Source organism: Salarias fasciatus, chromosome 12, assembly GCF_902148845.1.
Source record: "Salarias fasciatus chromosome 12, fSalaFa1.1, whole genome shotgun sequence".
Lineage (NCBI taxonomy): Eukaryota > Metazoa > Chordata > Actinopteri > Blenniiformes > Blenniidae > Salarias > Salarias fasciatus.
In genome coordinates this window covers 31469923-31491108 of record NC_043756.1, presented here as the reverse complement: position 1 = coordinate 31491108, position 21186 = coordinate 31469923, and the positions used below count along the sequence as shown (strand labels likewise).

Below are 21186 nucleotides of genomic sequence, written 5' to 3'. Positions count from 1 at the left end.
TCAGGACCAAGACCAGAACCAGGACCAGGACCAGGATCAAAACCAGGACCAGGATCAAGCTCAGGACCAAGACCAGGACCAGGACCGGGATCAAGACCAGGACCGGGATCAAGATCAGGACCAAGACCAGGACCAGGACCAGAACCAGGACCAGGACCAGGATCAAAATCAGGGCCAAGACCAGGACCAGGACCAGGACCGGGATCAAGACCAGGACCAGGACCAGGATCAGGACCAGGACCAGGATCAAGATCAGGACCAAGACCAGGACCAGGACCAGGACCAGGATCAAGACCAGGACCAGGACCAGGACCAGGACCAAGACCAGGACCAGGACCAGGACCAGGACCAAGACCAGGACCAGGACCAGGACCAGGACCAGAAACGTTATGATTTCGGCCGACTTCGTTTCCTTGGTGTTTTAGGAAGGTTGTGAGTCCGGACCCCAAACCCCGTTTCCATGGAGATGTGGATGGACCGTTGTCATGGAAACGGGCAGCTGGGTTCAGCTGAGGGCCGCACTGATCCTTTCAGATCTGGAACTTTCCAGGCTTTCAGAAACGGTCCGTGACGAGTCGCTGACCTCAGACTGACTTCACTCCTTCAGATCGGCTGGACTGTGACCAACTAAAAATCACGTTACGATGGAAAATCACCCGCGAAAACCAAGGAGTCATGTTAGACTGACGGATCTTCACTGCGGGACAAAACAGGAAGTTCCCCTCTAAAGTGGGAACTTCCCACTTTTCTCATCCTGAAATCAGCTGTGATGATGGAAAATGTAAAAATGGGATCAAGAGAAGGATTTCTGCTCGCGCGCCCTCCCTGATCAACACCATTCATCATAACCCGTCACGTGACGGTGTTCCGCGTTTCACTTTTTTTGCTCCCAGTGAAGAAGAAAACCCGGAAGTGGCTGCAGAACCGGACGGCTGAGGAGGCTAATCAGCTCAGACTAGCGTCCCACTAACCGGCTAACCAGCGGGTTAAGCTAACCAGCGGCTTGACCACGAAGCCCGGAGTCCAGGTGACACCGCGCCGGGAGTTATTTGCGTGTTTTTGTAGTGAGTGGAGGTAAAAGTGATCCTCCTCTGATAGCCGCTAGCCGCTAGCCGCTCAGCTAGCAGCAGGGAACTGGAGGAGCTCTCCGGGTGGTGTTTCGGATTATTTGGTTCGCCTGATAACTGAAGACCGACGTCCTTTATTTGCTCGTTACAGCATTTTAAGAAGACCAGTGTCAGTGGACACTCACCACTGCACTGCGGCTGGACACGTTGATCCAGCTTCATGCAGTGTTGGCTACCTGTCCACTGACAGTGGACACAGTCTGGTCCTGGATCGTGCAGTGGACACAGTCTGGTCCTGGATCGTGCAGTGGACACAGTCTGGTCCTGGATCGTGCAGTGGACACAGTGTGGTCCTGGATCATGCAGTGGTAACTGCTCTTAGCAGCAACAACCAATGCAAAAGGAAGTTGGTGACCAGTTAACTGGAAAACCACTTAATCCGAAACACCGGAGTCCTCTCTGTTTCTGCTCCGACAGATACCGAACTGAACCAGGACCAGGACTAGGTTCAGGACCAGGATCTGGATCAGGTTCAGGACCAGGATCTGTATCAGGTTCAGATCTGGATCTGGATCAGGTTCAGGACCAGGATCTGGATCTCGGTCTGTTCTCCTCCGCAGGTTGAAGATGACGACTGCACCGTATAACTACTCCTACATCTTCAAGTACATCATCATCGGTGAGCGAGACGGACGAGCGACCCCGAAGACACTGCAGTGGGACGGTCATCCCCGCAGAGACAGTCACCCTGTGTGTGTGTGTGTGTGTGTGTGTGTGTGTGTGTGTGTGTGTGTGTGTGTGTGTGTTTCAGGTGATATGGGCGTGGGGAAGTCGTGTCTGCTTCATCAGTTCACAGAGAAGAAATGTGAGTTCTCGGCGGTTCTCCGTGGTTCTCCGTGGTTCTGAAAGCTCCGGGTTGTTCTGGGGTTCAGGACCGTTGTAGAACCCGTTAGCTGTCCCCTGTCCCGGGCTGACCGCCGCTGTGTCCTGCAGTCATGGCGGACTGTCCCCACACCATCGGGGTGGAGTTCGGGACCAGGATCATGGAGGTCCACGGCCAGAAGGTCAAGCTGCAGATCTGGGACACGGCGGGACAGGAGCGCTTCCGGGCCGTGACCCGGTCCTACTACCGGGGGGCGGCGGGGGCCCTGATGGTCTACGACATCACCAGGTACCGCCGGGGGTTCTGGGTTCTGGGTCCGCAGGACCGGGTTCTCACGGCCTCTGTCTCCAGGAGGAGCACCTACAACCACCTGAGCAGCTGGCTGACCGACGCCCGGAACCTCACCAACCCCAACACCGTGAGTACCGCCGGAACCTTACCGAGAACCGGGAGTTCCACAGGGTGGAACTCAGTCTAGAACCAGGTGAACCGAACCGGTTCCTTCCAGCTGTTAGAACCGGTTCCTTCCGGCTGTTAGAACCGGTTCCTTCCGGCTGTTAGAACCGGTTCCTTCCGGCTGTTAGAACCGGTTCCTTCCGGCTGTTAGAACCGGTTCCTTCCGGCTGTTAGAACCGGTTCCTTCCAGCTGTTAGAACCGGTTCCTTCCAGCTGTTGTGACGGCTGCTCTGGAAACGCTCCAGAGGAAAGATTTTACTGACTTAAGAACCGGGTTCCACAGGGTTCCAGCTCATTTGAGAACCACGTTGTTCCACAGGTTAGAGGGGTTCTGAGGGTTTGAACAGAAGTTTTCATCCTGGTTCTACTTTTGTTCTCCACTATTGATCGATGTTCTGAAGTTTTGGTCGCAGACCGAATGATGGCGTGAGAACGTTCCGCCATGGAGCGTTCTGGAAGGTTCTGTGCTGGCGCGTTCTAGAAGGTTCTGCGCTGGAGCGTTCTGGAAGGTTCTGCTGTGGAGCGTTCCAGAAGGTTCTGCGCTGGAGCGTTCTAGAAGGTTCTGCGCTGTGTTCCAGGTCATCATCCTGATCGGGAACAAGGCGGACCTGGAGGCCCAGAGAGACGTGACGTACGAGGAGGCCAAGCAGTTCGCCGAGGAGAACGGTGAGACGTTCCGGCAGGCTCCGTCGTCACGGCGATGCGTTCCGTCGTCACGGCGACGCTCGGCCCGGCTCCGGGTTCCTGACCGTGTTCTCCTGTTCCGCAGGGCTGCTGTTCCTGGAGGCCAGCGCCAAGACGTGAGTATCAGAGCCGTTCTCCAGGAACCGGGACCGGGACCAGAACCGAGAACCCTGAGAGCAGGATGCAGTGATTCAGACAGGGCAGAGGGCAGAGGTCACGCAGAGGTCACTCAGAGAGAAGAGGTCACGCAGAGGTCAGAGGTCAAACAGAGGGCAGAGGGCAGAGGCCATGCAGAGGTCAGAGGTCGTGCAGCGGTTGATTAGAGGTCACACAAGTCACACAGAGCTCACTCAGAGGTCAGAGGTAGGTCATAGGTCATGCAGAGGTCCAACAAACGGCAGAGGTCACGCAGAGGGCAGAGGTAGGTCATAGGTCACAAAGAGGTTAGAGGTCAAACAGAGGTCGTGCAGAGGTCAAGCAGAGGCAGGTCAGAGGTCATGCAGAGGTCAGAGGTCATGCAGAGGTTGGTTAGAGGTCGCACAGAGGTCACTCAGAGGTAGGACAGAGGTCAAAGGTCGCACAGGTCACGCAGAGATCACTCAGAGGTCATGCAGGAGTCAGAGGTCGCCCAGAGGTCGCGGGGTCGGCTGGATTGAAGTGAGCGGTTGAAATGGAGCCCAGCTCTCTCCGGTTCTGCGGTCGTCCGGTCAGCCGGTGTTATCTAGAACGGCGGCGCCGTGCTGACGTTCCTCCGGTTCTCGTCCAGAGGGGAGAACGTGGAGGAGGCCTTCCTGGAGGCGGCCAAGCGGATCTACCAGAACATCCAGGACGGCAGTCTGGACCTGAACGCCGCCGAGTCCGGGGTCCAGCACAAACCGGCGGCGCCCGGAACCCGGCTCGGCGCCGAGAACCCGCCGGCCAAGGAGGGCTGCGGCTGCTGAGGTTCCGCCGGGAGAACCCGGATCAGCAGCGGCACCAATCCCACCCCAGAACCGGACCACACCGCCTCATCCAGTCACCAGAACCAGGACCAGAACGCTCTGACCCCAGCCGGGACACGTTCTGCCACCAGAACCACAAGGTTCTGTTCAGCAGGACCGGATCAGAACCGCTCCACAAGCAAAACTCTCTACTGCCCAACCGGAGAACCCCGACCTGGAGGGTCTGGACCCGGTTCCCCGGTCCTCAGTTCAATTCCAGACTGGGACGGTCCAGTCCTCGGTCCGCCCGGACCTCAGCGGTTCTCCTGCCTGAAGGATGTGCAGCAGGAACCGCCAGACCGGGACCAGGGTCCAGTTCGAAACCCCATCCTTTAACCCCTCAACACCACGGCCTCTCCCGGTACCGGGTCTGAACCGTCCCGGGTCTGAACTGTTCTGGCACCAGGTCTGAAATGTCCCGGGTCTGGACCGTCCCGGTACCAGGACCAGGTCTGAGGTTCTGAACCGTCCCGTTTCAGTCCAGAAACGCAGAAGTGGTGAGAAAGAGCTAGAACTTTCACGGTTCCTGGTTCTGTTCTGGTGTCTGGTTGGACGGAGACATTCTCAGAAACCACAGAGTGGAACCGGGCCGGCGGTTCCCTGGACCGACATCCTCCCGTCAGCCACGTTCCTCCGGCCTGGATCGGCTCCAGAACCTCGACCCGGTCCGGTTCTGGAGGACCATCAGGTTTCTTGTGGTACAGATCTGAAGGTTCTGCGCTGCAGCACATCCAGAACTCCGTCCAGGTCGGGTTCCACAGCGGAGCAGAACCGACAGGCACAACGTGTCCCCCCGTCCTCTGATTGGTGGACAGCAGCCGTCCTGTCCTCTGATTGGTGGGTGTGTTCTTCCTGTTCTCTGATTGGTGGGCGTGTCCTTCCTGCCCTCTGATTGGTGGGCGTGTCCCTCCTGTTCTCTGATTGGTGGATGTGTCCTTCCTGTCCTCTGATTGGTGGGCGTGTCCCTCCTGTCCTCTGATTGGTGGGCGTGTCCTTCCTGCCCTCTGATTGGTGGACAGCAGCCTTCTTCAGACCCTCCACAATAAAAGTTCTTCGGTGGTTCGATTCTCTAAAAACAAAAACAAAACTCAGAATATCTTTTTTGTTTTTTCGATCTTTTAATGAAACGATGGAACATCTGGCTTCTCTTTCGATGCTGATCACAATCATTCATCTAATGGTTCTCAGCCTGGGCCCCGGACCCTCCGTTGGGCCACTGGAGGTGACGGGGGGGTCGGGGCTGCGCCAGTCTGGGACTCCTCCTCTCCGAACGAAATGCTTCCCACACGTCCCTGCTGCACCGCGGTGTTCGCGTTCTCCGAGGAACCGGGTCACATGACCGAGGTCATGAACCACGGCGCGACTTTTATTCTGAAAGGGTGTCGGGACCAAAGATGGACGGAACGCAGCGAAGGTCTCCGTCTGAAGCCAAAGTTCCCCCAGCAGAACGTGTTCCCCGCTCTCTGAGGTACGCCTGGCCTGAAGGGGGCGCCGTCCTGCTGGCTGAGGCCCCGTTGCCATGGCAATGTTTTCCAGCGGTGGTTGTTGTGTCTCCATGGAAACAGCTGTTCTGCACATGCTCAGTAGACGGACGGCGAGAAGCTTCTGGAAAGGCTCCGTCAGCAGAAGCGGCGAAGAACACGTTCCGCGTGCGACATGCTAACTACACAGTTTCCAGGTTGTTTCCAAACAGTCGCCGTGGAAACGTGAAGCTGAAGACTCTGTGCCCAAAAAGAAACGCTGTTTTTCTAATCCTCTCGTTCGTCTTGTTTTTTTCTGTTTTGTTTTCACTGTACTGTAAATAAAGTTTAAATCCTGTACATACGCTGACGACTCCGCTCTTCTTCTTCTTCTGTTAAATCTCTGACAGCTTTCTGAAACTGAAACTTCAGTGTTTTAATGTCGCCTCCTCCCGACGACGGCCAGGGCCAGAGGGCCTCGAACCGGGTGACGTAAAGCTCCAGGCCTGCTTTACGCTGACTCTCGACTGACGTTCGCAGTTAGCATAACATTTTAAGCCTGTCAACAACAGTTTCAACTGTAAACAGCACTACAGCAGGTTGAAGTGTCGCCGCCATGCTGGAGTAGAACGCCCTCCTTCACGCTGCCACGTCGCCATGGTAACGGGTTCCACTGCAGGGTTTTATTTTTATGATTTTCAGTGTTTTTCTCTTCTGGAGCTGAGCCGAGCTTCCTGAGGCCCCGCCCTCCGGTCACCATGGTAACCGGTGTCTGCACCCGATTGGGCAGCCTCCTTCTGAATCTGTGGACCAATCAGAGGCGACGCAGCTCCGTGAGGCGCGCGCCCCCCCGAGGGGCCGCCGTGCACGAGACAATGCGGTGGCTTACACGCGCACGCGCACAGAACACGGCAAGAAGACGCAGGCGCGCCGCCGATTTGGCAGGCGGGGAAAAGGCGGGACTTCTTCGCTGCAACAACGGTTGTCAAGGCGACGGAGCGGGCAGTGTTTATTTCCGGTCGGATTTTCAAAATAAAGTCTGACGCGGACAGTTCAGGTTTCAGTTTTAATGAAAGGCGAAGTAATAAAAGTAACTATTTTCCCCTCAAAACTTCCGTGTTGATCTGATTATTCTGATCTTTAAGAAACATAAAGAAATGAAAACACGTTCTGTAAACTGTGTGTGTATTTTCACTAAACAGTTCATGGAAAAGGAACCTCAGAGTTGTATTCAGCATTGTACTATTGTATCATGTTCAGTATTTCTCAGTATTATATTCAGTATTTGTTAGAATACATTCAGTATTACACCGCTATAATCAGCACTACTCAGTCTTTTGCACGATTACTTGTTCATATCGCACCTTTCATTACTTTTTGCACCCCCCTGTGTGTTGTATGAGCCTCTTGCTCTGGTGAATTTCTCCTCTGTGAGATCAATACAGTATTCTATTCTATTCTATTCTAGTAATATTTTGAGTATTATAGTAATATATTAAATATAATATTGCAGTGTTATAATCAGTGTTACTCAGTCTTATGTTCAGTATTGCATTACATTCAATGTTTTTCACCATGACATTCAGTGTTACAGTGATATATTAAGTATTACAGTATTATATTCAGTGTTTCAGCTCTTTTCTATATCCAGTATATTAGATTTGCTATTACATTATTCAGTATTTTATTCATCATTGTAATAGTGTACTCAGTGTTAGTGTTATAATCAGTAGTAATCGGTATTATAGTGACATAATAAGTATTACAGTATTATAATACTAGATTGGTATTACAGTGTTATATTCGGTATTATAATAGTGTAGTTAGTGTTACAGTGTTATAACCAGTATTACTCAGTATTACAGTAATATAGTAGACATTACAGTCTTGTTGTCTTCCTCTTCACGCGCTATGACGTCGTCTATCATGGCGCTCTTATTGTGAAGCGCGCGCTGCCTCCTTCCCGCCCTGTCGCCATTTTGGCGCAGTTAGCTTGACGCCCGGAGCTCAGTGGAGGGTCTGTGGAGGGTCTGGACCAGACGACCCGGACTAGACGAGCCGGACCGGAGCACCGGGACCGGAGCAGCGGGACTGCAGGACCGGGATTATGCGGCTCCGCTGATCGCCGTGTCGGTAAGTCTCGCGGCGGAGCTGTGGTCCCCGGGCCGCCGGGGCTCCGTGTTTTCTCCCCGGGGACCTCCTCCCGTCCTCCTCCTCCTCCTCCTCCTCCTCCTCCTCCTCCTCTCCTCCTCCTCCTCCTCCTCCTCCTCCTCCTCTCCTCCTCCTCCTCCTCTCCTCCTCCTCCTCCTCCTCCTCCTCCTCCTCCTCCTTCCTTTGCTCTCGTGCGCCTTTTCTTCGCAGTGTTTTCCACACAGAGCCTCCATTACCTGAGCTCATAGTGAGGGGAGGGGGAGGGGTCCAACATGAGGCTCACTGCCCAACGGGAGGCCGGGGTCCAACATGAAGCAGGGGGGTCCAGCATGAGGCTCACGGTCCAACGTGAAGCCGGGGGTCCAACATGAGGCCCGGGGTCCAGCAGGAGCCAGCTGACCTCTGCAGTGTTGTCATCGCGACAGAAGACGTTCTTCAGACTCAGGAGGTTCTGCTCAGACCGGCCTGGAGGCAGAACCCTGAAGGGAATGAACTCCTGTGTTCGTAAACGTTCTCCTTCTCTGGGACGTCACAAGAGAACCCTCACACCGGCCTGAACTCATCGTGCTCTACGAAGAACCTTCAGATCAGAACCAGAACCGCTCCTGGTTCTCCACAGGGACCCTGGTCTCCTGCCTCCAGAGCTCAGCGTTCTGCTGCAGAACCGGGTTCTGCTCAGTCCGAGGAGTTCCAGGGCAGCAGAACGTGGGAGAGATCCGCCGTGGGTTCCCTCGGTTCAGATGTTTATTTCACAAACGAATGTGTGAAGAACCTTTCTAATGGTGTTTGTTTGTTTGTTTGTTTGTTTGTTTGTTTGTTTGTTTGTAGCCTGGTGGCTTTGTTCCCTGTCTCCAGGTTCTCCAGGTTCTGCAGGTTCTGGACCTGAATGCAGCCAGTCCAGGAAGCCACCTGACTCCTGGTTCTTCACTTTGCCCCGCCCCCTCCCGGCCGGCCACACCCACAGGTGGATGAATGAAGACCCCCTTCAAGAACCCGGCTGCCCCGCGGCCCCGAGCGGAGGGCGGTGAGTCAGGACCGGCGGTCCTCAGGGAACGCTTCGGGGTCCCCTCCTCTTTTCACCGCAGTCACCAGCAAAACCACAGTGCTAATGCTAATGCTCACTGTAGGAGTTCAGATCAAGGCTCCGCCCCCAGAAACTGCTGCAGATGATGCTAATGCTAATGCTAAAAGGAGGAGTTCAGATTAATGAGGCTCCGCCTCCAGGAAACTGCTGCAGGTGATGCTAATGCTAATGCTAACAGGAGGAGATCAGATTACCGAGGCTCGGCCCGAAACCGATACAGAATATGCTAATGCTAACAGAACTAGTGAACTAGTGTCCAGAAGGTGATGCTAACAAATGCTGTTCCTCTGAAGAGCTTGTGGTTCTTCAAAGAACCTGGAAGCTGCAGCTCTCCAGGGTCCTTTTCCAAAAATCAGGCTCAAAATCCAACAAACCAAAATCATCAGAAAGCTCTCAGCTCAGCTAACAGAACGAGACGGATGGGGGGCGGAGCCAGACAGAAGACTCTCAAAGTGCGAACCGGTTCCATCAACAGAACAGTACAGAATCAGCTAGCCTGTTAGCTTAGCCGCCGGCGCCACTTGGCGGTCAGTCTGGAGTTCAGTGTAGTGATGAGCTGAGCCTGTAGGTGGCAGTGTGAGCCGTCTGGATCACAGCTGAGCGCAGGAGAAGAAGAGAGAAAGGAAGCAAAAAGAAAGTAAAAAAGAATCTCAATTCGGATGTAAAAAGATTTTTTCCGACAGTCCTGAGGACACCCTGAATGCACCACGATCACTGTGTTTAGTAACGCTGATCTTTCCACATTGTCCCTGAACACACCACCAGCTGCTGCTGACCTTCACTGTGCTGCGTTTGGGTTTCAGGAAATTCCAGCCTCACTGCAAACATGATGAAGAAGAAGAACATGCACAAGTGAGTCTCCTCCTCCTGGCTCCTCCCCCTCCTGGCCCCTCCCCCTCCTGACTCCTCCCTCTCCTGACTCCTCCCTCTCCTGGCTCCTCCCCCTCCTGACTCCTCCCCTCCTGGCTCCTCCCCTCCTGACTCCTCCCCTCCTGGTTCCTCCCTCTCCTGGCTCCTCCCCCTCCTGACTCCTCCCCTCCTGACTCCTCTCTCTCCTGACTCCTCCCCTCCTGGCTCCTCCTCCTCCTGACTCCTCCCCTCCTGACTCCTCCCTCTCCTGACTCCTCACCTCCTGGCTCCTCCCCCTCCTGACTCCTCCCCCTCCTGACTCCTCACCTCCTGACTCCTCCCCTCCTGGTTCCTCCCTCTCCTGGCTCCTCCCCCTCCTGACTCCTCCCCTCCTGACTCCTCTCTCTCCTGACTCCTCCCCTCCTGGCTCCTCCTCCTCCTGACTCCTCCCCTCCTGACTCCTCCCTCTCCTGACTCCTCACCTCCTGGCTCCTCCCCCTCCTGACTCCTCCCCCTCCTGACTCCTCACCTCCTGGCTCCTCCCCCTCCTGACTCTTCCCTCTCCTGGCTCCTCCCCCTCCTGACTCCTCTCTCTCCTGACTCCTCCCCTCCTGGCTCCTCCTCCTCCTGACTCCTCCCCTCCTGACTCCTCCCTCTCCTGACTCCTCACCTCCTGGCTCCTCCCCCTCCTGACTCTTCCCTCTCCTGGCTCCTCCCCCTCCTGACTCCTCCCTCTCCTGACTCCTCCCCCTCCTGACTCCTCCCCCTCCTGACTCCTCACCTCCTGGCTCCTCCCCCTCCTGACTCCTCCCTCTCCTGACTCCTCCCCCTCCTGACTCCTCCCCCTCCTGACTCCTCACCTCCTGACTCCTCCCCCTCCTGACTCCTCATCTCCTGACTCCTCCCCCTCCTGACTCCTCCCCCTCCTCCTCCAGCAGGAAGCAGAGGAGCAGTGTTGGTTCCGGCCCGGCTCCGCCCCGGAGGAACCTGGTGGGCTGCAGGATCCAGCACATCTGGAAGGAGGGCAGTGAGTTCTCAGGGTTCTGCTGCTTCACTGTGATTGGTCATGAGGAGGTGTGGGCGGGGCCAAAGACAGGAGCTTGAAAGGGTTTCGTCTTGTTCTAACTGTGTGTGTGTGTGTGTGTGTGTGTGTGTCCAGATAAGTCCTCCCAGTGGAAGGGGACGGTCCTGGACCAGGTCCCGGTCAGTCCGTCCCTCTACCTGATCAAGTACGACGGCTTCGACTGCATCTACGGCCTGGAGCTGCTGTCCGACCAGCGGGTGGTGGGCCTGGAGGTCCTGCCGGACCGCGTGGGTGAGCAGAACTCCCGGAGCCGCCCCGGGTTCTGCCGGGCAGGCGTTCCGGTTCTGACGGTTCCGTTCCCCCGCAGCCCCGGCCCGGGTCAGCGACGCCCCGCTGGCCGACACCATGATCGGGAAGGCGGTGGAGCACATGTTCGAGACGGAGGACGGGCCCAAGGAGGAGTGGCGGGGCATGGTCCTGGCCCGGGCCCCCGTCATGACCTCCTGGTTCTACATCACCTACGAGAAGGACCCGGTTCTCTACATGTACCAGCTGCTGGACGACTACAAGGAGGGGGACCTGCGCATCATGCCCGAGTCCAGTGAGTCCCGGTCCTGCGGTAACGGTTCCTCCGGTCCCGGTCCTGCGCTCCCGGTTCCCCGGTGGTTCTGACCGTCCCGTGTCCCGCAGGCGAGGCGGCGGCGGCGGAGCGAGAACCCGGGGAGGTGGTGGACAGCCTGGTGGGGAAGCAGGTGGAGTACGCCCGGGAGGACGGCGGCAAGCGGTCCGGCATGGTGATCCACCAGGTGGAGGCCAAGCCCTCCGTCTACTTCATCAAGTTCCACGACGACTTCCACATCTACGTCTACGACCTGGTCAAGACCTCCTAGAGAACCCGCGGACCCCGCGGACCCCGGCGCCCCCCAGAGACCCCGACCGGCCCCGAACCGTCCAGCGAGGGAACCCCGGCGCCGGGGAACCCGACAGAACCGCTCCTTTGTTTTTACTGTGTGAAACGCCTTAAGACCGTCAGAGACCAGAACCCGGCCTGCAGCCAGAGACCAGCAGAACCCGGAACCCAGAACCTGTCTGAGACCGGCAGGGTTCTGGAACCCAGAACCCAGAACCTGTCTGAGAGCGGCAGGGTTCTGGAACCCAGAACCCAGAACCCGTCTGAGACCAGCAGGGTTCTGGAACCCAGAACCTGTCTGAGACCAGCAGGGTTCTGGAACCCGGCACTCCTGAAACCCGTCTGTCCCTCTGTAACCTGAGAAGGGGGCGGGGTTAATGAAGGGGCGGGGCCAAACCCTGGTCCAGTCCGGCTGTGGAACCTGCTCTGAACATGAGAACCTTCAGGACCGCTCCTGGTTCTCCTGCGTTCTCCGGTTTGTGTTCCGTTCTCGTCTGTGCCAAAAACTCACTCTTCTGTGCCAGAACCACAGCGGTTCTGATGTTCCTCGGACTCCTGCGGCGTTCTAGAACCTGCTGTTTGATTCTGTAGAACCGGTTCCTGTTTGTCTGTTCAGACGTTCTCAACATGGAGTTCTAGAAGTTCTCTGGTCCCGAGGTTCTGGACTCCGTTCTGACTCTAGAACGTGGTCTGGAGTCGAGGGAACCAAACATGCGCGATGAGGTTCTACTGGGTCTCAGACGTTCTCAAACAAACCGTCTTGTTCTGACCGACGGAACACCAGCTGCTCTTCTAGAACCCATTTTCCACTCCGGAACTCTTTTTTTATTTTTGAGAACCTGATCATGTTCTTGGCGGAAGACTGCGATCGAGAACCTGCTGTTAGAACATCAGAAAACGTTCTCTATGCTTCAAGTGTTCTCGGTTCCTCCGGTGAGTCGGTGGTTCCAGAACCTCCTGACGTCTTGCTTGGTTCTGGTCCTACAACGTTCTAGATAACTGGTTTCTCCTGGGCTCTAGAACACGGGCCCGTGGTTCCGTGGTTCTACGGTATCAAACATGCAGAACGAAGCTGCAGAACCGTAATTCCTCCCGGAGCTCCGAGAACGGCCGTGTTCTACATCAGCTGACACGACCTAGAACCGGCCGTCCAGACCTGACTCCAGAACGTTCCCACGTTCCCTAAAGCTTCCCTCCCGGTTCTAGGATCTGCAGGCCCAGTTTGAGAACAACTCTTTGGGTTCTCCTGTTCTCCGGAGAACACGCCGGCCCACATGCCTCTGGAACAGTCGTGTTCTAGAATCAGCTCTTCGTCAGGTCCAGATTCCTCAGAACTCTCACGTTCTGTCAGAACCAGGACACTCAGAACCGCGTCCCGCTGTTCTGGAACGGTTCCACGCAGCCGCTCCTCCTGAGAGCGACGGTTCTCTGGAAGCGCTGGTTTCCCATGATGCACCTGGCTGAGTGACGTGAGAGGATGGTCCCGGGTTCCCTCGGAGGGGCGGAGCCAGTGTTCCCCGGTGTTCTCCGGTGTTCTGTTGTTTCAGTTCTCTTGTGTTCAGTGCCTTCAGTTCTCCAGGTTTTACTTTTCTTCGGTTCTTTTGTACATTTTTTCTTCTTTTTTAGATCTTTTTTTTTTAAGTTCTGGTGAAGTCAGGCGAGGAGAACCTGGAGCAGCGAGGCGTTCTCCTGAGAACCGGGGTTGTTTTAACAGTTCATGCTGTACAGTCAGAAAGTCTCTATTTACTGAAATAAACCGTCTGTTTTTCACTCCGTCCACCGTGTCCTGGTTTTCCTGTGACGCCTGAACGCAGCACCCGGGCAGAATAAGCCCCGCCCCCCCGAGGGCTTTATGGGTAATGAAGTGGGAACTTTACAAAGCTGAGAACTTCTGACAGTTCAAGAACAGTCTGATTGTAGAAGTGGGGCACATAGATCAGATTGAACCGACAGAAGAGGAGAACCGGCAGAACCGACAGTAACATGGAAGCGACAGTGACGTAGATGTACAGGAACAGAACCTACAGTAATGTATAACCTACGGTACAGGAACAGAACCTACAGTAATATATAACCTACGGTACAGGAACAGAACCTACAGTAATATATAACCTACGGTACAGGAACAGAACCTACAGTAATATATAACCTACGGTACAGGAACAGAACCCGCTGTAATGTAGACGCTGCAGTGATGTGGAGTTCCCGGGATGGAACCTGGACTCTGAGACGGTTCTTTATTTCATTTCTCAGTGTTTTGGATCTTGAGCTCGTTTCATAAGTGTAAGTTTCTGGGGTAACAGGATGAGAAGGAGATCACACCGCGCTTCCACCACACAGTTTATTAAAGGCATCAGTTCTCCAGTGATCAGGAACGTTCTCCCGGTTCAGGGTCAGAAGGGCTGAGGCGCAGAGCGTAACAAGGATCGGCAGCACCTTTCACGGACTGTCCGTGAACACACCATTCATCATACTCATGAACCGAAAGGATCGACGGGAAGATGGCGGCTGACGCCTAACCTCGTTCCAGCACATAGAACTCACTCTTGGTTCCTGTAAGAACTCAACATTCCTGCGTTTGTCCGATCCGAACCACAATCAGAAACGTAAACTAATCGCGCCGCTACACGTGAAGACATGATCCACAATCAAGAGAAAAAGCCCTGAAAGAGTTGCAAACTATCGGAAGCGATGCATTCTGGGAGTCCCTGTGGGTTTGTATTGTGGTGTCACAGCGTCACGAGGAGACGAGGCGGGAAACTGCATGGAAAAAAAAGAAGTTTGTTTTATTCAGTAATAATTTGGGGAAATTGGTATTTTGGACCTGTACGAGTCAAGTGGAAAGAGCTTCGTTATCTTCGTATCATTAATGTAATAATAATAACAAGAAAGATTCAACACCTCTTCATCTGGTTTCCGGTGGCTGCGCGTCACTTCCGCCTTGACAAAGATGGCGTCCCTCTGACGATCCATGTGATTGAAGTGTTTGGATTTTAAAGCTCCTCTTCACGTCAAAGTAACGGGGTTAGAGACCACCGGAGGAACGGGACGGTCTGCATTGAAGCCACGAGCAGCTTCCGGTTAGGAGAGAAACATGCAGCACGACGACGTGAGTCTGAAGCATCCGGTTTGATCCGGTCGGGAGCTACATGCTAACGTTAGCGCCCGGCGCCGCGTCAGAATGCAGGAGATTAAATAAAGTCACACTTTCAGAAAGGAGCCCGGTTAAATATGGAAACTACTTTGTGGCACGAGGTTGTGGTGGTGCGTTCCATGGCCAGACTGTTGTTAATGTGGTTGAAAGGAACCTGTAAAACACGCACGCACACACACGCACACGCACGCCGTGTGGATGCTGATGTTCTTCTCGTTCTTCCAGGTCATCTGGGACGTCATTGGTAACAAACAGTTCTGCTCCTTCAAGGTGAAGTAAGTACCACTGCACCAGAACCCGAACCTGTTCTCCTCCTCACACCTGGAGAACATCTGGGAACAGCTCAGAGGAACATTTCATGTTGTTGAGATGTTCCCCCCCAGTCTGAATCTGTTCATGTTGATTTTCTCGCCTGGTTCTTCAGATCCGAGGAACCGGTCCATGTTCAGGAATGAGAGATGTAGATGTAGAACTGTAGACTGGTTTAGGTCCAGCGGGTGTGAAGTTTGGAGGCAGCAGAGTGTCTGATCAGGTGGAACCGAGCGGTTCCAGCGGTGGAACGGGACACATCCAGTGGCCTGGACTCTGATCCTCTCCCTCCTTTCAGGACCAAGAGTCAGAACTTCTGTCGGAATGAGTTCAACATCACCGGGTTGTGTAACCGCTCGTCCTGCCCGCTGGCCAACAGCCAGTACGCCACGGTGCGCGAGGAGAAGGGTGAGCGCCACGCCGACACACCCCGTCCCCGGCCCGTCCCCGGCTCGACCCCGGCTCGTCCCCGACTCGTCCCCGACTCCTCACTGACTTGTCCCCGGCTCGTCCCCGACTCGTCCCCGACTCCTCACTGACTCGTCCCCGGCTCGTCCCCGACTCGTCCCCGACTCCTCACTGACTTGTCCCCGGCTCGTCCCCGACTCCTCACTGACTCGTCCCCGGCTCGTCCCCGGCTCGTCCCCGACTCCTCACTGACTCGTCCCCGGCTCGTCCCCGGCTCGTCCCCGACTCCTCACTGACTCGTCCCCGGCTCGTCCCCGACTCGTCCCCGACTCGTCCCCGACTCCTCACTGGCTCGTCCCCGACTCCTCACTGACTCGTCCCCGGCTCGTCCCCGACTCGTCCCCGACTCCTCACTGACTTGTCCCCGGCTCGTCCCCGACTCCTCACTGACTCGTCCCCGGCTCGTCCCCGGCTCGTCCCCAGCTCGTCCCCGGCTCGTCCCCGACTCCTCACTGACTTGTCCCCGGCTCGTCCCCGACTCCTCACTGACTCGTCCCCGGCTCGTCCCCGGCTTGTCCCCGACTCCTCACTGACTCGTCCCCAGCTCGTCTCAGACTGTTGCCAGACTGGCCTCTCACACGTGTCTCCCCTGCAGGTCAGTGTTTCCTCTACATGAAGGTCATCGAACGGGCCGCGTTTCCCGCCAAAATGTGGGAGAAGGTGAGCTAACGACGGCTAACGCTAACACAGGCTCTAGCTAACGCTGGTGCTAACAGACGGCTCTATGAGGAATCCAGCCAGAGGCATGAATCCAGACGAAGGAATCCTGAATGCTTTGTTCACACCTCGTAACTTCAGAGCCTTCAGCCCACAGAGAACGTTGTCTTCTCTGTGTGTGTGTGTGTGTGTGTGTGTGTGTGTGTGTGTGTGTGTGTGTGTGTGCGCAGGTGAAGCTCAGTAAGAACTACGAGACCGCTCTGGAACAGATCGATGAGAACCTGATTTATTGGCCTCGGTTCATCCGACACAAATGTAAACAACGATTCACCAAAATCACCCAGTACCTGATCCGCATGAGGAAGCTGGTGCTCAAGAGACAGTGAGTACCAGTACTGCTACAAGTACTGCTACAAGTACTGCTACAAGTACCAGTACCGCTACAAGTACTGCACAAGTACTGCTACAAGTACCAGTACCGCTACAAGTACTGCACAAGTACTGCTACAAGTACCAGTACCGCTACAAGTACTGCACAAGTACTGCTACAAGTACCAGTACCGCTACAAGTACTGCACAAGTACTGCTACAAGTACCGCACAAGTACTGCTACAAGTACCAGTACTGCACAAGTACCGCTACAAGTACCGCTACAAGTACCGCTACAAGTACCGCACAAGTACTGCTACAAGTACCTGGTCCATAGGAGGCAGTTGGGGCTGAGGAGGCAGTAGACACTGCTGCCAGTACCAGCTGCTGATCTACTGGTGTGTGTGTGTGTGTGTGTGTGTGTGTGTGTGTGTGTGTGTGTGTGTGTGTGTGTGTGTGTGTGTGTGTGTGTGGTGTGTGTGTGTGTCAGGAGGAAGCTGGTGCCCCTCAGCAGGAAGGTGGAGAGCCGGGAGCGGAGGAAGGAGGTGAGCGCTCTGATTGGTCGGTTCGCCGTGTTGATGGATTCGGGCTGACCGGGTTTTCCCGGTTGTGCCGGTTTGCAGGAGAAGGCTCTGATCGCCGCCCAGCTGGACAACGCCATCGAGAAGGAGCTGCTGGAGCGTCTGAAGCAGGGGACGGTACGTCCCGGCGTCCCGGCGCCGCCTCGCCGTCTGTCCCCCGTCCGCCTGTCCCTCACACTCTGTCTGATTCCAGTATGGAGACATCTACAACTTCCCCGTCCACGCCTTCGACCGCGCTCTGGAGCAGCAGGACGAGGACGAGGAGGAGGAGGAAGAGGAGGAGGAGGAGGAGGAGGAGGAGGAGGAGGAGGACGAGGTGGGATGAAGGTGCTCTCTGTCTCAGCTGTCCTCACCGGGACTTTTATTCTGAAGGTGTGTGTTGTCTGCAGAACGTGGGACAGCGAGAGTTTGTGGCGGAGGACGAGGTGGAGGAGAGCGACCTGAGCGACTTCGAGGTCTGAACCGCGGCCGGTGCCAGCAGGGCTTCCCACTTCACCACTGTGTCTTCAACATTTCCCACTTCACCACTTCATTCTGTTATTTACGCCTCCTGCAAACGTGTTGACAGGACATGAACCAGCTGAAGACCAGCAGTGACGAAGAGCAGGAGGAGTCCAGCGAGGAGGAGGAGATGGAGGAGGAGGCGGCGGCGGCGGCGCAGAGGAAGGCGTCGCGGTCTAAAGGGAAGTCTCCCGCCAACGGCTCCGCCCCGAGGAAGAAGCGAGCGTACGTGGAGATCGAGTACGAGCAGGAAACAGAGCCCGCCCCCAAAAGCCGGACCACGTAGTGAAGCCCCGCCCCTCCGCAGTCAGTCAAAACAGGCGCCTGCTAAGCCCCGCCCCTCCGCTGTCAGTCAAACCCAGACTGCTGCTGAGGACACAGCTGCTGCCCTGGCTGTACCTATGGACACGCCCCATCCCTTGTTGCCATGGCAGCAGGCTGAGGACCGAGTAAAAATGTTCTGAATGTACATAAAATAAAGTTTTCACATTTTGAATTTTTTTCCTCATTTATAAATATTGTGTTGATTTTCATCTTGTCTTTTGGCAAATTTTTAGTTTCGGACTTCTGTTGTTTGAGTTGTTGAAATGTTGTGTTTTTAAAATGTTGATTTTTCTTCACATTTTTACCTTTAAAAACCAGATGAATGAGTCCAGGTAGAATAAATACAATTCAATTCAATTCAGCTTTATTTATGAGGTGCCAATTACAGCAGGGTCGTTTCTAGAGAAACCCAACAGATCCACATGAGCAGCAGAAGCGACTGTGGAAAGGAAGAACTCCTTTTTAACACATATGATAGAACGAAGTCATGTTTTTTCGTGGTATCATGAATATCATGGTTTTTCTGTTATTAAAGACGGAAATCGAAGGAAGATGAGGCTGGGATGCTTCGTGCTGGCGTGAGACGTTTTCCTCTGGACTCAGAAAGGGAAGAAATGTTCTGTGACAAGATTTGTTTTAAAGGTATAATACAACCTTTTCTCGAAAAGACGAAGCCCCACGTCTGTTACTCACTTTTTGAACAACGCGCATGCGCCAGACCATCCGCCCGGCTCTCCTGCTTCTCCCAGAAAACGCGGAAGTGTACGAGCGCGACCTCCTCTTCTCCGGCGTGCACGGCTCTGTACAGTTTCTGCGATCCGCCTCGCTCATAAATAAAGCTTTTTTTTTTTTCCGAAACAGTTCCAGTTTCATTATGTCAGACTCGCCATCGGTCAGTACTAGCTCAGAAGCTCACCGGCTACAGAAACACTCTGAATGCGCAAAAGGGAGAAGCTGATTGGGCGCGAGCACGTAGACCCGCCTTACGAAAGCAGCTCGTCAGAATGATTGACAAACAGACCCACCAGTTATTTAGGTGATCCACCCGGAAATCAAAATGTTGTATTACACCTTTAACGGAAATATTTTAAAATTAAACAATTAGAAAGAAAACGATGAAAAAAAAACTTGTGAAAAATCACTGACGACAACGTGAAGCTCTCGCAGACACGTTCGTTTTGTTCCACCGGTCAGTCCGGGTGGGCGGTGTTTAGCCGTCAGGGCTGCTGCGTGCCGACGTGCCCCGGAAGCACCGCCCCCTCGCGGCGCCCCGGTGTCACAGCAGAGCGGAAGTCCGTCGGAGCCTCGGTGCGTCGGCTCCCCGCCTCCGTCGCTTCCTGTCCGGGTCCGTGGAAGCACCGCGGCCCCGCAGCTCCGGCTCACGCAGCGGGACGTCCTGGAAGAGCCGGCGGAGGCCCGCGGAGGAGGCCAGCAGCGCGGGGTCGACGCGAGCATCGCGCCGGCAGCATGTGACACGAGCCGGGGGAGAGCCGTGAGCGAGGCCGGCGGAGTGATGTTGGTCCGGAGCTCGGTGAGTGAGGCGCGCCGGGAGCGGGTCGGCCCGGGAAGGAACCCGGCCTGACCAGGCTGCAGGGGTGGCCTGGACCCGGCCTGGACCCGGCCTGGACCCGGCCTGGACCCGGGCTGTTAGCGAGGCTGTTAGCCGGGTTAACACACAGTGCTAACAGAGCTGTTAGCCGGGTTAAAGCCGGGTTGCAGCAGGTCTGTTAGCCGGGTTAAAGCCGGGTTGCAGCAGGGCTGTTAGCCGGGTTAAAGCCGGGGTGCAGCAGGGCTGTTAGCCGGGTTAAAGCCGGGTTAAAGCCGGGTTGCAGCAGGGCTGTTAGCCGGGTTAAAGCCGGGTTGCAGCAGGGCTGTTAGCCGGGTTAAAGCCGGGTTGCAGCAGGGCTGTTAGCCGGGTTAAAGCCGGGTTGCAGCAGGGCTGTTAGCCGGGTTAAAGCCGGGTTGCAGCAGGGCTGTTAGCCGGGTTAAAGCCGGGTTGCAGCAGGGCTGTTAGCCGGGTTAAAGCCGGGTTGCTAGCTGGTTTGGAGTCGGGTTGCTAGCCAGACTGTTACCCGGTAAGAGTCACTGACTGCAGCCAACGTCAGAACTTAAACCAGTTTAGAACCAGGAAGTTTCCAGAAGGTTCAGTTGGTCTGAACTCTGCAAAATAAAGTTTAATAACGTGAGGTTACTGTGATGGTTGAGTAACTAATGACCTGGTAACTAATGGCCTAGTTACATATGATGTAGTAAGTAATAATGCAGTAACTAATGACCTAGTTACTAGACTCAGTAATTAATGATGTAGTAACTGGTGTAGTAAGTAGTGGTAGAGACTGGTGTAGTAACCCATGATGGAGGAGTTAATGGATTAATTAATGCTTGCTGACCCCAGTGGGGGGCGTGTCTTCATTCTTTGGTCTGCATAAACATTGGTGTGTGTGTGTGTGTGTGTGTGTGCGCTGCAGAGCGCCCGTGGCCGAGCCCGAGTGACCCATGCGGTGGTGGTGGTCTTCCTGGAGTTCTTCGCCTGGGGGCTGCTGACCACGCCCATGCTGACTGTGAGTGGCTTCTTATCGGGTTACCATGACGACAGCGTGCGGTAACCGCCGAGGACTTCCTGTTTCACTGTATGGTTCATATCGGAAGCTGAACGTTGTCAAACACACCTGTGTGTGTTGTGCGTGTGTGTGTGTGTGTGTGTGTGTGTGTGTGTGTGTGTGGCATGTTGTGTTTCAGGTTCTCCATGAGACGTTCCCTCAGCACATGTTCCTCATGAATGGACTGGTTCAAGGAGTCAAGGTGAGGACGCATCATACAGAGACACATGGCGGACCTGTCCCACCCCTGGTGCCATTCCCGGTCTGTCCCCCGGTGGCCCGTCCCCCCAGTGGCCTGTCCGTCGGTCTGACTCCCTGTCTGTCCCCCGGTCTGTCCCCCGGTCTGTCCCCTGGTCTGTCTCCCTGTCTGTCCCCTGCAGGGCTTCCTGTCCTTCCTCTCGGCTCCTCTGATTGGTGCTCTGTCGGACGTCTGGGGCAGGAAGTCCCTCCTCCTGCTCACCGTCTTCTTCACCTGCGCTCCCATTCCCTTCATGAGGATCAACCCCTGGTGAGCGGCCCGCCCGGCGCCCGTCCACCACCCTACAGAGCTGACTGCTGCTAGCATCAGCTGCTAATGTTTGGTCGCTAATGGAGGAGGAGGAGCAGAGAGGAGGAGGAGGAGGAGGAGGAGGAGTGGAGGAGGAGGAGGAGAGGAGGAGGAGGAGTGGAGGAGGA

The 21186-nt window shown here is 55.3% G+C and overlaps 4 protein-coding genes and 1 non-coding gene across 9 annotated transcripts; 4 read left to right on the top strand and 1 right to left on the bottom strand.

Moving 5' to 3' along the window:
- The first annotated feature begins 346 nt into the window (after positions 1 to 346).
- On the top strand, positions 347 to 5900 carry LOC115398159 (ras-related protein Rab-14-like). 3 transcript variants are annotated; one of them, XM_030104818.1, is made up of 8 exons: positions 347 to 1027; positions 1688 to 1746; positions 1879 to 1932; positions 2061 to 2238; positions 2302 to 2368; positions 2985 to 3072; positions 3176 to 3206; positions 3857 to 5900. In XM_030104818.1, the coding sequence occupies exons 2-8, from the start codon at positions 1695 to 1697 to the stop codon at positions 4029 to 4031; spliced, it is 645 nt and encodes a 214-aa protein (XP_029960678.1). In that variant the 5' UTR covers positions 347 to 1027; positions 1688 to 1694; the 3' UTR covers positions 4032 to 5900. The 3 variants fall into 3 exon arrangements, with proteins under 3 accessions (XP_029960678.1, XP_029960681.1, XP_029960679.1); XM_030104821.1 differs by lacking the exon at positions 347 to 1027 and adding an exon at positions 1051 to 1435 and having other exon boundaries at positions 1545 to 1746; XM_030104819.1 differs by lacking the exon at positions 347 to 1027 and having other exon boundaries at positions 1051 to 1746.
- A 1623-nt stretch (positions 5901 to 7523) lies between these two features.
- spinb (spindlin b) lies at positions 7524 to 13323 on the top strand. 3 transcript variants are annotated; one of them, XM_030105517.1, is made up of 7 exons: positions 7524 to 7663; positions 8510 to 8705; positions 9569 to 9617; positions 10553 to 10641; positions 10774 to 10929; positions 11006 to 11239; positions 11329 to 13323. In XM_030105517.1, exons 2-7 carry the CDS (start codon positions 8654 to 8656, stop codon positions 11526 to 11528), a joined length of 780 nt encoding a protein of 259 aa, XP_029961377.1. In that variant the 5' UTR covers positions 7524 to 7663; positions 8510 to 8653; the 3' UTR covers positions 11529 to 13323. The 3 variants fall into 3 exon arrangements, with proteins under 3 accessions (XP_029961377.1, XP_029961375.1, XP_029961376.1); XM_030105515.1 differs by having other exon boundaries at positions 10550 to 10641; XM_030105516.1 differs by lacking the exon at positions 7524 to 7663 and adding an exon at positions 8111 to 8402 and having other exon boundaries at positions 10550 to 10641.
- Positions 13324 to 13939: 616 nt separating this feature from the next.
- Positions 13940 to 14039, bottom strand: LOC115398839 (small nucleolar RNA U13). The gene has a single exon (XR_003932609.1). It is a non-coding gene; the product is annotated as a small nucleolar RNA U13 (small nucleolar RNA).
- Positions 14040 to 14497: 458 nt separating this feature from the next.
- On the top strand, positions 14498 to 18120 carry mak16 (MAK16 homolog (S. cerevisiae)). The gene is made up of 10 exons (XM_030104885.1): positions 14498 to 14657; positions 14928 to 14977; positions 15310 to 15419; positions 16075 to 16139; positions 16367 to 16518; positions 16996 to 17050; positions 17129 to 17203; positions 17280 to 17402; positions 17476 to 17541; positions 17655 to 18120. Exons 1-10 carry the CDS (start codon positions 14643 to 14645, stop codon positions 17871 to 17873), a joined length of 930 nt encoding a protein of 309 aa, XP_029960745.1. The 5' UTR covers positions 14498 to 14642; the 3' UTR covers positions 17874 to 18120.
- Positions 18121 to 18398: 278 nt separating this feature from the next.
- On the top strand, positions 18399 to 21023 carry mfsd14bb (major facilitator superfamily domain containing 14Bb). Its single transcript, XM_030104945.1, has 5 exons — positions 18399 to 18411; positions 19162 to 19442; positions 20380 to 20472; positions 20651 to 20713; positions 20892 to 21023. The coding sequence occupies exons 1-5, from the start codon at positions 18399 to 18401 to the stop codon at positions 21021 to 21023; spliced, it is 582 nt and encodes a 193-aa protein (XP_029960805.1).
- The last annotated feature ends 163 nt before the right edge of the window (positions 21024 to 21186 follow it).

Excerpts from the sequence above, each read along its gene's own strand:
- spinb (XM_030105515.1), top strand. The coding sequence starts at position 8,654 with ATGAAGACCCCCTTCAAGAACCCGGCTGCCCCGCGGCCCCGAGCGGAG. Across the intron at positions 8,706-9,568 it reads GCGGCCCCGAGCGGAGGGCG|GAAATTCCAGCCTCACTGCA; the intron begins GTGAGTCAGGAC and ends TTTGGGTTTCAG. Across the intron at positions 10,642-10,773 it reads GCACATCTGGAAGGAGGGCA|ATAAGTCCTCCCAGTGGAAG; the intron begins GTGAGTTCTCAG and ends GTGTGTGTCCAG.
- mak16 (XM_030104885.1), top strand. Across the intron at positions 15,420-16,074 it reads CACGGTGCGCGAGGAGAAGG|GTCAGTGTTTCCTCTACATG; the intron begins GTGAGCGCCACG and ends TCTCCCCTGCAG. Across the intron at positions 16,140-16,366 it reads CCGCCAAAATGTGGGAGAAG|GTGAAGCTCAGTAAGAACTA; the intron begins GTGAGCTAACGA and ends GTGTGTGCGCAG.
- mfsd14bb (XM_030104945.1), top strand. Across the intron at positions 20,473-20,650 it reads TGACCACGCCCATGCTGACT|GTTCTCCATGAGACGTTCCC; the intron begins GTGAGTGGCTTC and ends GTTGTGTTTCAG. Across the intron at positions 20,714-20,891 it reads GACTGGTTCAAGGAGTCAAG|GGCTTCCTGTCCTTCCTCTC; the intron begins GTGAGGACGCAT and ends TGTCCCCTGCAG.
- LOC115398159 (XM_030104818.1), top strand. The coding sequence starts at position 1,695 with ATGACGACTGCACCGTATAACTACTCCTACATCTTCAAGTACATCATC. Across the intron at positions 2,239-2,301 it reads ATGGTCTACGACATCACCAG|GAGGAGCACCTACAACCACC; the intron begins GTACCGCCGGGG and ends CTCTGTCTCCAG. Across the intron at positions 3,207-3,856 it reads CTGGAGGCCAGCGCCAAGAC|AGGGGAGAACGTGGAGGAGG; the intron begins GTGAGTATCAGA and ends GTTCTCGTCCAG.